General features: G+C 49.9%; 5 protein-coding genes across 5 annotated transcripts; 3 read left to right on the top strand and 2 right to left on the bottom strand.

Moving 5' to 3' along the window:
* Nucleotides 1-1,053: 1,053 nt before the first annotated feature.
* UREG_03070 (uncharacterized protein) lies at nucleotides 1,054-2,066 on the bottom strand (the record flags this gene model as incomplete). Its single annotated transcript, XM_002543508.1, has 2 exons — nucleotides 1,054-1,830; nucleotides 1,893-2,066. 2 exons carry the CDS (start codon nucleotides 2,064-2,066, stop codon nucleotides 1,054-1,056), a joined length of 951 nt encoding a protein of 316 aa, XP_002543554.1.
* Nucleotides 2,067-2,551: 485 nt separating this feature from the next.
* UREG_03069 (uncharacterized protein) lies at nucleotides 2,552-4,070 on the top strand (the record flags this gene model as incomplete). The annotated part of the gene is made up of 2 exons (XM_002543507.1): nucleotides 2,552-2,944; nucleotides 3,150-4,070. 2 exons carry the CDS (start codon nucleotides 2,552-2,554, stop codon nucleotides 4,068-4,070), a joined length of 1,314 nt encoding a protein of 437 aa, XP_002543553.1.
* A 595-nt stretch (nucleotides 4,071-4,665) lies between these two features.
* On the bottom strand, nucleotides 4,666-6,211 carry UREG_03068 (uncharacterized protein; the record flags this gene model as incomplete). Its single annotated transcript, XM_002543506.1, has 4 exons — nucleotides 4,666-4,994; nucleotides 5,126-5,719; nucleotides 5,916-6,102; nucleotides 6,182-6,211. The coding sequence occupies 4 exons, from the start codon at nucleotides 6,209-6,211 to the stop codon at nucleotides 4,666-4,668; spliced, it is 1,140 nt and encodes a 379-aa protein (XP_002543552.1).
* Nucleotides 6,212-6,528: 317 nt separating this feature from the next.
* Nucleotides 6,529-7,618, top strand: UREG_03067 (uncharacterized protein; the record flags this gene model as incomplete). The annotated part of the gene is made up of 2 exons (XM_002543505.1): nucleotides 6,529-7,423; nucleotides 7,527-7,618. 2 exons carry the CDS (start codon nucleotides 6,529-6,531, stop codon nucleotides 7,616-7,618), a joined length of 987 nt encoding a protein of 328 aa, XP_002543551.1.
* Nucleotides 7,619-8,492: 874 nt separating this feature from the next.
* UREG_03066 (uncharacterized protein) lies at nucleotides 8,493-10,142 on the top strand (the record flags this gene model as incomplete). The annotated part of the gene is made up of 4 exons (XM_002543504.1): nucleotides 8,493-8,532; nucleotides 8,652-8,846; nucleotides 9,253-9,465; nucleotides 10,039-10,142. The coding sequence occupies 4 exons, from the start codon at nucleotides 8,493-8,495 to the stop codon at nucleotides 10,140-10,142; spliced, it is 552 nt and encodes a 183-aa protein (XP_002543550.1).
* Nucleotides 10,143-12,359: the final 2,217 nt, after the last annotated feature.

Here is a 12,359-nt window from a genome sequence, read left to right as displayed (position 1 = left end):
AGCAGGACAACGGCAGCCCGCCGCTTGGAAACGGGCCGGACATGCGGTTCCGGACCGGGCTGGGGCCGAGTAGTTCGTATGGACCCTTTGGGGCCGGGCGAGATTCTCCCGACACGGAGCGGCGGAAAAAGGAGGAATTCCTGGGCCTGTGCGCCAGGGCGTGGGATCTGTTCCATTCATGAGGAAGATTAACCCACGCTGATGAACGGATTATGCGACGATGCGATTTCGAGACCCCTCAGAGCCTCCACAATTGTTCCCACCGGCCTTTTTGCCCATCCCTTCTCCTTCCTCGAGTTGTTGCGCGAATCATGCCCTCCCCCATGGTCTGGATACCCGCGGATGGAGGTATGACGGGAGTTAATGTGCATTTCCTTCCTTTTTTTTCCTTTTCTACCCATCCAGTCGCTCAGCTTCCCTATCCATCTTATTCTTTTCTTTTCGTTCTTTTTTTCCTTGCTCATGGTCTTGCGTATTGTTTTCTTTATATCCCCTTTAGCAGAAAGACGAGTCTGACACGTCGCCATCTATTTGCTACTGAGTATCACACACTGGATAACCCTTCTCCTTACTCTTTTGAGACCATTAGTTCTCCACGCCTCTCATTTTAGCCCTTTTCTTCTTCTTCATTAAGCCTACTTTTATCTTCTTCAAACGCCCCGGTTTACGCTGCGATGAAAACAAATGAAAAAACGGAGGACCCAAGGTCAAGAGGGAGTCGTTGAATACTATCTGATTTATCTACGAGAGAAAACACAGCACCAGCGAAAACCGTTTTTGAAATACTTTCTTCTCTTTTATCGCAGCTGGGGGGAAAGGACATGTCGGCAGTCTATCTCCTGACCCTAACTTTCCAGCTGTTTTCTTTCCTTTTTCTTTTCTCCTTTTTCATTGTCTACCGGCGTTATGGGTTTGGATTTTCCCTTTGTGTTTTGCCATTGTCCAATCTGGGCCTGCTCTTCTAATCATCGCCAGTCAGATAGCCTCTTTTAAGATATATGAAATGAGATTGGAAGTAAATCCCGTCTAATCGTATCCCACTCAAACATGCCATCAACCCTCCACCACCCGCCTCGTCGCCGGCATCTCCCTCCTCTCCCTCGACGCCATCTTCTTCCTCCGCCTCTCAATACTCTTCGTCCTCTCCTTCCCGCCCATCTCCGCATACCTCTTCTTCAACACCTTCCGCTTCACATCCCCCTTCTTCAAAAAGAACGGCGCACTCTTCTTCCCCTCACGTATCAGCCCCCTCTCCCGTCGCCGATGCCCCGCCACCACCTCCTCCGCCTGCCGCTTCCGTTCAAACGCCCGCATCCGGTCCGCCATCGATGTCAGCTGCCGCCGCAGCCGCGCCTGCTCCGCCGCATCCGTGCTCTGCGCAATCTGTCGCCGCAGCGCAGACACCTCGCTGCTGCGGTACTCGTCGAGGAACGCGTAGTTCTTGGCCGCGTGCGGGTTGCCCGTGTGCTGCACGGCGCTGTCGAAGCGGGGGTCGCGCGGCTTCGGGCCGGCGGTGGCGCCGGCGTCGACGACGGTGCGTCGGCGGGATACGGCGTGTTTGGAGGATTGGATGGTGGGCGCGTGTTTGGAGGAGCGAGTTGGGGGGGTTTCCTTTTTGGCGGACGAGGATGGAGGTTTGGAGGCTTTTTCGTCGCGGGTGGCGCGGATGCGGGCGCGGATGTCGTCGAGGGGGGAGGTGGTGGTGGTGTGGGCGCGTTTGCGGGTGGTGGTGTCGTGGCCGAGGGAGGTTTGGGCTTTGGCTAGGGCGCCAAAGGAGATTTGGTTTAGGGTGGTGTTGACGTCTTCGGGCTCTGAGGCGGAGGCGTCGGACTGTGGTGGGATTAGTGGTGGATGTTCTTGTAAGGAGGGTGTGGTTTGGGAGGTGATCGTACGGATTCCTCGTCTGGTTGTATTTCTGCTTCACTGCCTGACTCGGATTCGGATTCCTCAAGATCAGAGTCAACCTCTATGTCAGCTTGCTCCGAGGACGATTCTGAAAAGACTTCCGAGTCATCCTCATCCACCCGTGCCTTGATGCGCCGATTGAGAGCGTCTAGGAGGGCCATGGCTGGATGCTTTGTGATATATCTGCTCGTCGAGGTGATAATGAATCCATTTGATATAAAATAAACAGATGCAAACAAGACAAACATAGCAGGGCGGTCACCACCGGCAGTAACTGATTCTGCCACTCTAGGCGGTGAGCACCCTTGTGCTCGAATTATCGCAACTTTGATTGAATCGCGTTGTTGCGGAGTTTCGCATTCGCCCGCTGTGGTGGTGAGATGATTCTGTGTTTTTGGGCGCGTCCATTCTTTTTGCGCCCATGCTCCAAACTCGACGCGCTCGCTTTTACAACGTTATCAGGCCACTCGTCGCCAAAAACCAGTTCAACTCCAGCGCCACTAGAGCATTTGCATAACAGAGTACGATCCCACTCTTTGTGTTTTCCCCTTAAACAACTAGGCTAAATCCATTACACGGACAGTCACTCTCTCTGCGTACTCCAAAACGATACAGCCTGTTTCCCGACGACCGCAAGCCTTCAGCCATGCCACGCCGCAACCCCCGGCGCGCTCGAGGCCGACAGCCCGAACAGTCAAAACAGGATGATACCGATGCGCGCGTATTAGTCACTGGGGATACGTGGCGGCCCGGTAGGGCGTCCACCGCTCAATACGAAAACGGATACTATGCGCAGCATGAGAGCTTCGCCTGGAGGGATAGGGATAGCTGGAGACCTGGGATGAATGCGTCTACTCCACCAGGGAATCAGGGCTCGACCGCGGGTGGCTTTGGCCCGTATTCGCAACCCGCTCCATACTGGCAAACTGGAATGCCACTGCACAATCAGCGCCAGGAACAACGATTCCAGGCGAGTGGACAGCGTCAACACACATATTATCCTCCTGCCTACGCACCTGGTCCTTTTCCGTCCATTTCAGTTCCCCGTTGCAAACCCCCGGGTACCCAATTCTCAACCAAGCCACCTCAATATCCTTCCCTCAACGAGATATGTCAATGACGCCGGGCCGTCTTTCCAATCTCCATATTCTCAACCTTCTCGAAACTTATCGACCTCGCGAGCAATCCCACCCGTCGTTGCTCCCATTCCTACCGAAGAATACCTCGAAAATGCCTCTCTCGAGCCGGCGTGGACCGGTTCCCCCTCTCCCCTCTTAATCATTCTCGATATGAACGGCACTCTGATCCATCGTAAACGGCGTTCGGCGATATCATTCGTCCGACGGCCGGGTCTTGACGGTTTTCTGAACCACATCTTCGACCGATACACGGTCATGATCTGGACGAGCTCGAAAGCGACGACTGTGAGGGAGGTATTGAAGCGCCTTGTTCCCTCCAATATGCAATCCAGATTTGCTACGATTTGGGCTCGAGACAAATTAGATCTCACGAAAGAACAGTACAATGAGAAAGTGCAGGTCTATAAACGGCTGGATAAAATCTGGAACGATACATTTCTACGCTCGCGGTATCCCAAATCCAAGGCTGGCGGGCCTGCTGAAAATCACGGCTGGGATCATACCAATACCATCTTGATCGACGATAGCAGGATAAAGGCCGCGGGTCAGCCGTATAACATCATCGAAATCCCCGAATTCACCAACGACGCATCCGTCGACGAAGAGAGAAACATGAAAATCGTCATGCGGCAGCTTCGAATCCTCTCCCGCCAGCAAGACGCTAGCAGGAAAATCCGCCAATGGAACGAGATGATGAAAACCGCAGATCCGGCGCTTTCGACCACCGAGTTCTGGGAGGCGGAGCTGAGCCGGGACGAAGAACGGCTGGGATTGGAGCCTGATGTCACTTCTGGGGTTAGAAAGAGGAGGAGAAGCAAAAAAGGGGCAAGGCGTCTGGAGGCGGATGTTGAGCAGGAAATCGAAGAGACCCAATCAGCTCTGGACGCAAGGGTCCATATCACGGAGGATTCCCAGCTGGAAGATCAATGTAGCGATGTCACGGACGACGAGCCCGAGATATCAGTGCCCAAGGACATTATCGAACAGGATCCTGCTATCTCCACCACACCCAGCGTCCCGCGATAGACTCGCATCAACTACAGGAAACTCCATCGACATAGTTGCGAAACACCTTTTTTTCCATTCTCTCCAACCATGATGTTTGCATCCCAAAGCATTAATTGACGATTCAATGGCATTTGAAAGACTATCTCTGTTTTTGTATATTACTTGACCTTTGATGATACCTTTTTTGTTAAAGCTTTGCCAATGATATTGTTGAAGAGTGATTTTCAAGTGGGAGATGATTTCCTAGTTCGTGGGTGAATGGATGACAGCAACTTGAGTTTTTTATTGAGTCGACCACCCTGCCTTGTTTACTAGATGTCTATTGCCCTGCATATTGTTTGCTGAGCAATCGCAAGGAAAGGCGCCATGATAGAGTAGAATGGAGAGGCAAGAGGTTAGGGCTAAGTGTGTCAAGCTGAACGTTGCCCGGCTCTTCAATTAGAGGATGATGCCGCTCAGTAAACATAAAACATTAGCATGTCAGATTTTATCATTCTCATAATTAGTTTTGATCGTCTGGAAACAAATGTAGTTCAGTCCGACAAAACAAGGGTCATCACGCAAGACAAACTTCACAGACCATCTGTGCGCGTTTAAATTTCATTTTGCTCATTTACTTGAAAACTTTTCCTTCGGCCCATTCGTAAGTCTTACCATCGACAGTGATTGGCTTATCCTGAGCCCATTGGTCCTCAACAAAGTGCCTGTCCTCAGCCTTGGAGCCGTCCAACTTGGTGAAGCTGTAGCTCTCCCAGTCAGGTGCAACATCGAAAGCTGGTTCAGCCTCCTGGCCACGGACAAGGAAGGCTCCCTGGATAATGGAGTTGTTGCTCTCGCCATAAACGGAGCAAGCACCGAAGAGATACTTGCGAGAGGCCTCGAGACGGGCGAAGAAACCACCTTTTGATTTGTTAACATTGAACACGGAAAATGAGGAGGGTACTGGATCTCACCAATCAAATTATTCGACATAAACGTCAAGGTGAGCTCGTTGTTATATTTATAATCAACCTTCCATAGGGAGTACTCCTCTGGGTTATAGTTTTCCCAGAGCCATGGCATAGCAACCTCACGGGTTTCCTCATTGGAGTACTTGCGCTTCCAGTCATCAAGGATCATGGATGGCTTTGGGAGAGATTCCAATGGGTGTTTAGCCTTGGGAGCTGGCTTATCCTCTTCTTCGGCTTCCTTGGGGGCTTCCTTCTTGGCTGGGGCAGCTTTCTCCTCCTTCTTGGGTGGGACATTTTTAAGGCCTTCCTCAACGAGAACGGGGCTTGGAACAACGGCCTTGTACGCGGGCTGGTTGATAACGGTCTCAAACCACCTGGCGGTGGCTGGGTTGGCCTGGCGCCAGTCCTTGCCAAGAACAAATTGGAATCCTCGGGACAGGAGAGCAGCACAGAAGAGATCGGCAAGCGTAATACGCTCACCAACAAGGAAAGTGAAGTTAGTCAAGTGCTTTTCGAAAACCGCAAGGGACTTGAGGGCACGCTTCGAGGTATCCTCAACGGCCTTTTTGTTGTAAGGAGACAATCCAATTAGAGGACGGAACCACTCTCCGATATTGTTGACAATCTCCTGGTTCGCGAATGACATCCAGCTGAGGATGGATGCATAATCTTGCTTGGTCTTGCCGAGAAGGGTGGTCTTCTCGTTCTGGGACGCGACTATATATTTAGTCAGTGTACTTGACCCGAGATGTTTGTAGAGAAAGTGTTGCAAAACGATTTAAATCAGATCAGAGTTAAGTATAGTCAACAAAAAATGTTCTGACAGGGATAACTGAAAATATAATACGACTCATCCTTGAAAATACCCGCCACATCCACAGAAACGAAAAGATACGAAGGGGTTAACACGTACGGTAGACTGCAATAGCAATGCTCTCGCTCAGAACAAAGCCATTGGCGCCGACAAATGTTGGGATCTTGCCCAATTGATTGACTTTTAGGTACGCAGCATCAGTGCATCCTGGGGGGGTATTAACGAGTTCAACATCAAGGTCATTGGCTTTGGCAGCGATGCGACACGCGGTGCTGCGACCGTTCTCCTATTTATTTGGGAATAGGGTGGTCAGCTGGGTTTACCCAAGCCATTAGCAAAAGTACAAAAAGAGTAAGGTCACCTACAGGCGCCCCGTAGAGCTTGCCAAAAGACATTCTGACTAGGCTGATTGTGTTTGGTTCGACAGGGCTTCGAGTAAGAGGGTGAAGAGTCGATGAAGGCGGGGTGGTGAGGAAGATGAAGTTGGGAGGTTTGTTTTTCTTCGATTTTTTTTCTTGTTTGGTTGTTGTGGAGGTTGCACCTGCTGACTCAGAAGGAATTACATAATATTCACGGCCCCGTGACTCGACCGCCAAAAAGATTTCAAACTCCATCAAAAGCGAACGAGACAAGCAGCCAGACACACGACCGTTGTCTCGACACGCAACCGGCCCCCAATTGAACTCCCTCCACTGCCTGGCTAATGTGCGCCATGTCCTGGCAGTGGTCTGAGCACGCGTTTCGTGCGCTGAGGCCTTCGCAATGCTTCTCCCAGCTGGGCCTCAGGGCTCTACGACACCAACAATCCTCGAAATCCTCGCGTCTTCCTGTTCACACTCCCTTTCGCATCTGCCAACGGCGGTTGATGTCCACACCTTCTTCTGAAGCTCCTACCGAAGAACCCGTACATACACCCAACAACTCCTTCAAAGCCGCTCCGCCCATCAACTTCAATGAATCAAACGGGATACCAGCACGCATTGTACCCGCTTCACCAGGATACTTTACTTCGATGCCCAAATTCACAGATGATCTTTTGCTTATGGAGCGCCTGTGGAACAAGTATTCTTCATTAGCGACAATCCCCGAAGCGGACGTGCGACGAGCGGCGTGGCTTAGACTCTCGCAATACAACGACCTGTTCCAAGAACGTATCGGCAACTCTAGATACGAAGAACTCGTTAAAATAATGCAGAATCTAAGCAGAATCAGTGCTGCTATGATGCCCGAGGAAGTCAAGATCGCATTGGTGCCATTTATTAGACCAGGGGAGATTGTGCAGCAGAAAACTATACCTCCGACGGTTGACCACCTTGGACGTGCGCGGGGCGTTGCAAAACGGAAGACATCAACCGCTGTAGTCTGGCTGGTGGAAGGGGATGGACAGATTAGGATTAACGGGAAGGAGATAACCCACGCGTTCTCGCGCATCCATGATAGAGAGAGCGCCATGTGGGCTCTAAGAAGCACGAATAGAATGGATAAGTATAATGTCTGGGCTGTGGCGAAGGGTGGAGGTGTTACTGGTCAAGCTGAGGCCATTACTCGGGCACTTGCAAAAGCACTTTTGGTCCATGAACCTGCATTGAAACCAATGCTCAGAAAAGGTAAGCAATCCGTATGCTATTCAATTATGACGCTTTTGATTCCCAGACACTTCAAAAGCACATTGTACGCAAATTCTGTACAACCTGCTAACGTCTTGAATAGCCGGTGTCGTCACGGCTGATCCTCGACAAGTCGAAAGGAAAAAGCCCGGTCTTCGAAAGGCCAGAAAGAGACCGGCCTGGGTCAAGAGATGAAATTGCCCTTTACTGTGCCGTGTTGTTTTTTCCCTCTTTTCCCGTGCCACTCGTGCATATCAAACTTCCCCCCGTGCTGCATATGTATGTACAATATATCGTACTTGTCTTTTTATGTTATCGTAGCGAGATTACTTCCCTTCGCCAACGGTAGAAGTCCACAAGCACGACAGGGACAGAGCCTCCAGAAATCTAGAACGTCGTCGAACAAATTCAGAATGGGAGCGAAGGGATCAAGGAAACCATGTCTCAAATCTCATACATCAACCCCCTGGTAAGAGATGTTTCAGGGGCTCGCATGTCAGGAAATTTCTCGAATTTTGAGCCAAGGTAGGCAAAGCCAGCCGCATTCTCGTTCATACCGCATCGTTGCGAGGAAGTGCTTGCTTGTCTGTTGCCTGAAGCTCTCCTCTTGTGGTTTGTTTTGCTCTATAAAATCTCCCAGTTCATAGCTCCTTGGGATCTTCATATGGCTGCCTAAGCGTCGCAGATCAGATGGAAGTTTGACAGCAACCCCTGTCTCCGACTGACGTCAGCCTCATCAGACGCATGATTCCCCGGCCCTTTACATTCGTGACGAGGCGGGGTGAGAAGCAGACAGCGATCGGTTTTCCACTGATAGATGTCTGATTCCTCGAGGAGGCTGACCAGCCTGTTGCAAAATTTTTCCTGTAACTCTATGCAGCCACAATGTCACTCGACGTGATGACATTCCATAATTCCTCGGTCGGCTTTAGCTTTATTTGTGACCTGTTAGGGTGGCTGTTTAGGACACATAGTGTATGTTAAAACAACTTATTCTCCGGTCGTAAATCATGACAAAGTTCCCCTCTCGGGATGGCAGCTTCTCAAGCGATGGCGGGGGTGACACATCATGCCAAAGATCAAAAACCAAAACCATGGCTTTTCAAAAAGTATGCCCAGCTTCTTGATTGTTAGAGGTTGCATGCGGACGGGGTAGTAGTAATTTCAAAAGTGCTTCATCAACAGCAAGCCGGTTGGCTGGGTGTGTTGACAAGGGCTTTCTGACCAGAATTCTGCTTGCCTGTGCGCGATTTGGAAACCTCCCCGGTCGGAACGTCGCACCCGGCATCCCGTCGTCGCCAAATGGACACCGAAGTTGAAATTATGCCATTGAGGGCTATCATCCCTACCTTTGAGGTAGCATTTGACAAGTATGCGTTTAAGCGTGCAACGAATTGCCGAGAATGGCTCAGGTTGGATCGGAGTACGACCGAAACCGAAATGTTTAGTATCATTTTGTGCAGAAACTCCGTCAAATAGTCCATGGTCGGCTGGGACGGAATGAATGCTGCGAATTTGAGCGGACGGGGAAATCTCTAATCGATGAGTAGGATGTTTCCAAATCTGAATTTCTCTGGGCTCGAACAGTGGGAAAAGTGCCTGTCGAATGACAAGCGAAACGCAAGAATAAAATGGAATTTCCCGGCTAAAAGACTGAACCCAAGCCCGCGCGATGCAGTGTGGATGGTTCTGAAGAAGACCAATGTACTCCGTACTTACGCAGGAAGTACAAGCTCAGGCATTGTCACTCCTGGACCGTCACAACTTTGTCCATGCGGAACACCCCGTACCGAAAAAGGAAAGTTGATTTGCTGACTCTGCATGTACAGGATGTCCCTCAAGGCGGGGAGTTTTAGTTCACTCAGCGCCAAAGAGTGTCAACAGCCACGTCGCCTTTGCCGCGGAAAAGGTTGCCAATATAAACTACGCGGATTCCCGCCAAAGGAGATTATTGTTATCAAGAACGGAGTTTTTCGGTCCTGTTCCCGAGATTTCTCCATCCAAGCTCGTCAAGAGAAGAGGTCAAATTAAAGCTGGAGTTGGTGTGTTGGGAGCCCCCTGATGATTCGCGAAAACTGCACTAAATCATTGGGGCTTTTTCTGAAACTCACCCTGGCTCTTAAGAATTTCGAGAAGTCCTGTGTTGATCGACTTTAGCTTTGGCGTCACGGCCCTCATTAACTAGTTTAGCGCCTGATGAGTGTGGATTTCCATGTGTGTCTTCGGGCCAACTCTTGAAGCACGCAATTGTCTGCTGCTGAAAATTTCAACTGTTGGAGACGAGCTCGAGCCGGGACATTTCGTTAGTTACTGACAACTTGTTAACTGGTATGGGATGAACAACGAACTCAGTCGATGGATCGTGCAATGGGGGCGCCGCGGGAATGCTGCGTTCTGATAGACTCGATCGTTCCTCTTGCCATCTGAAGCTCCAGGAAACATGATTGTCACCCCTTTTCCGCAGTAGTAAACTCCGTACGGAGTAATCAACGCTGTTTCCTAAAGTCTGAAAAAGCGGAGCATCTGGGGCCCCAAGGAGTCGACACCGTGCGCGGTAGCATGGAGTTTTCCCGAGGATGATACGCTTCTGATGACGCTGTTCTGATCCACCCCAGGTCACCAGGTCACCAGGTCACTCGAGCTGAGATTGAAATCAAAGCGGGAGTCTCAAAATGTCTTTGTTGAAATGCCTCGCAAGATCGAGCGTAGAAACCAATGATCGTCCGAGCATCGCTCCTGCAATTCACTTCACTGCCATGTTAAACGCAGAGTTGCACGTTCAGGGTCGAAATCTGGAGCTGTGAGTGTAATAATCAGGAATATGGAACAAGAATGACATCTTCTGAACCACATGGGTAAGGGCGTTACATTTCCAGCCACAAGGTCGATGAACCGCAGGACAGCGATCTTTCATCACAGCCCAGGGACTTGTTGCGCCAGGAAAGAGAGCGATGACAAGCTGACGATATCTCTGTAGAGGGGCAGTCTAAGACAAGTAGCAAAACGGCCAGGATGGCATCCTCGAATCTCGAAATGTTAGAAGCGTTGTCGATGGTGTCAGTCTGCAGTGACGTTTGAATTGACTATTCCGAGGGTCAGCCAGATCCGGTAACTCAGTAGTTGAGCCTCATGTCACCTGCTCGCATCTCGACTTCACTCCATCTCTTTCTCCCCTCGCCTCGTGAAGCGAAGTCATGTTGCTGCCTGCAGCTATCTAACAGTGAGCCCTAGGTGCGTTGTTGGCTCAAGATATCCGATACTACTCCAGACTAAGTATTCTTGTTTAACTAAATCATCCCTCTGCACTTTGATGCGATAAGTTAGTCCTCACGTTGCTGACCCGGTTAGTTACTGCTCTCAAGGACGCTTTAACACACAAATAAATGTCATCAGCTAGTGCAATTACTATCGGGCTTTCCCGACAGCCAGAGTAACTACTTTCCAAAACATCCAGAATTGGTTTTCAAGATAAACATCTCTTGACGAGGTTGTCAAATGCACGACATCGTCACGAAAAGCAAAAAGAAGTCAGATTTATTTCAGCCAATAAAATCTTTGGCAAATGACCTCCCTTTTTCGTACGATCACAAGAAAGTGTTTTGCCCCGTAATTCCGGGTCTGTCTATGGAGTACCAAGGCTTTCGAGAAGCCAGCGCGTTCGCAACAGACAAGGGTTGATTATTATTTGCTGGGGGATGGGATATGGAAGACCGTCGGGATCACCAACATTCTTTTCACCCCACCGGAAGACAAGCCAGTTTCGACACCCCGATCTGTGGCTTGTCCTGAAACAACTATCTTTCTGCTGGTTCACCATGGTTTTGCACACAGATTAGCGCAAAGGCGATCAGGCACTGCCTCCACTTCGACGCGGAAACTCCTGATTATTCCCTGGCGATGCTTGCTTAATATCCCAAGAGCGCGTCTAGTTCCGCAATTTTAGCCCAGGGGAGACAACCCCCTTCACGCCTGAAAAATGACGACGCCACGGGAAGCCGTCGACTCACACGCCCTTTCTCTCCTTCGTTAGCCTTCTTTCTTGTGATTCGACCACAAGCAAATCACTGAATGGTGTCTCACCCAATTTAGGTTCAGCATCCGGCAGATCTCCATGTGCAATTTCACAATCCACATTCTAGAAGCTGTTGAGGCTTGTCAAGGATGCTGATTCTTTACCTCGTCCTCAGCTTTGCGAAAAAAGAATCAACATGCAGCATCCAAAAAGACCAACTGCCTTAGCTTACAGATCGCCGTTGACACTGGTCGTGGCCAATCATTGAGGCCCCTTTTCCTGCAAGAAACGCTTGCCGTGATGTTAGAGTCTTGGTTGGTGCCGCCAGTTTTCCATGAAGTCCCAGGACCCGTTAGTTCTAGGTGCATCAGATTTGAACAACCAAAGTGCGAGGAGCAGTGAACGAGATCATGATAGAGCCTTTGGGGACGAAGTTCACCGACTGTGTGAAGAGATACCTGAAAATGTGTCGGTTGATGGTGACTGTCACAGGCTCCAGACGTTGTTGCAAGACATGACTTTACACACTATCATTTGACAGCTCGGTGACCCTGCATTTCCGGGCCTGGAGGTGAGGAAAAAGGGGACATCTAAGCTTTCGAGTCTAGGTTTTATAAGGCTCGGTTTTGCTCCACATTTGATTGACAACGGTTATTGAAGCAGGTATGGTGTAATAGTAAGCAGTCTCTCATTATTACAACGCCTTTCATTTGAATTTTTTTTTTTTCCCTCTCCCTTCAAGATTTATTATCATTACTTTTTGGTCCTTGAAGAGTAGCTAAAATATTCTTCTCGCCCCGCATAGCTGGTGGATTCGCCAAACAAGCGACCTTGGGTCACCCTTAACTGACTTTAACCTTAATATCCTGATACCTGTCCCTTTAAAGAGCCGTCAATACTTATATTCGGCATACCCTGCCGACT

Source organism: Uncinocarpus reesii, genomic scaffold (assembly GCF_000003515.1).
Source record: "Uncinocarpus reesii 1704 scaffold_2 genomic scaffold, whole genome shotgun sequence".
Classification (NCBI taxonomy): Eukaryota; Fungi; Ascomycota; class Eurotiomycetes; order Onygenales; family Onygenaceae; genus Uncinocarpus; species Uncinocarpus reesii.
The sequence above is the reverse complement of the archived record's forward strand: the minus strand, read 5'-3'. Positions and strand labels throughout refer to the sequence as shown.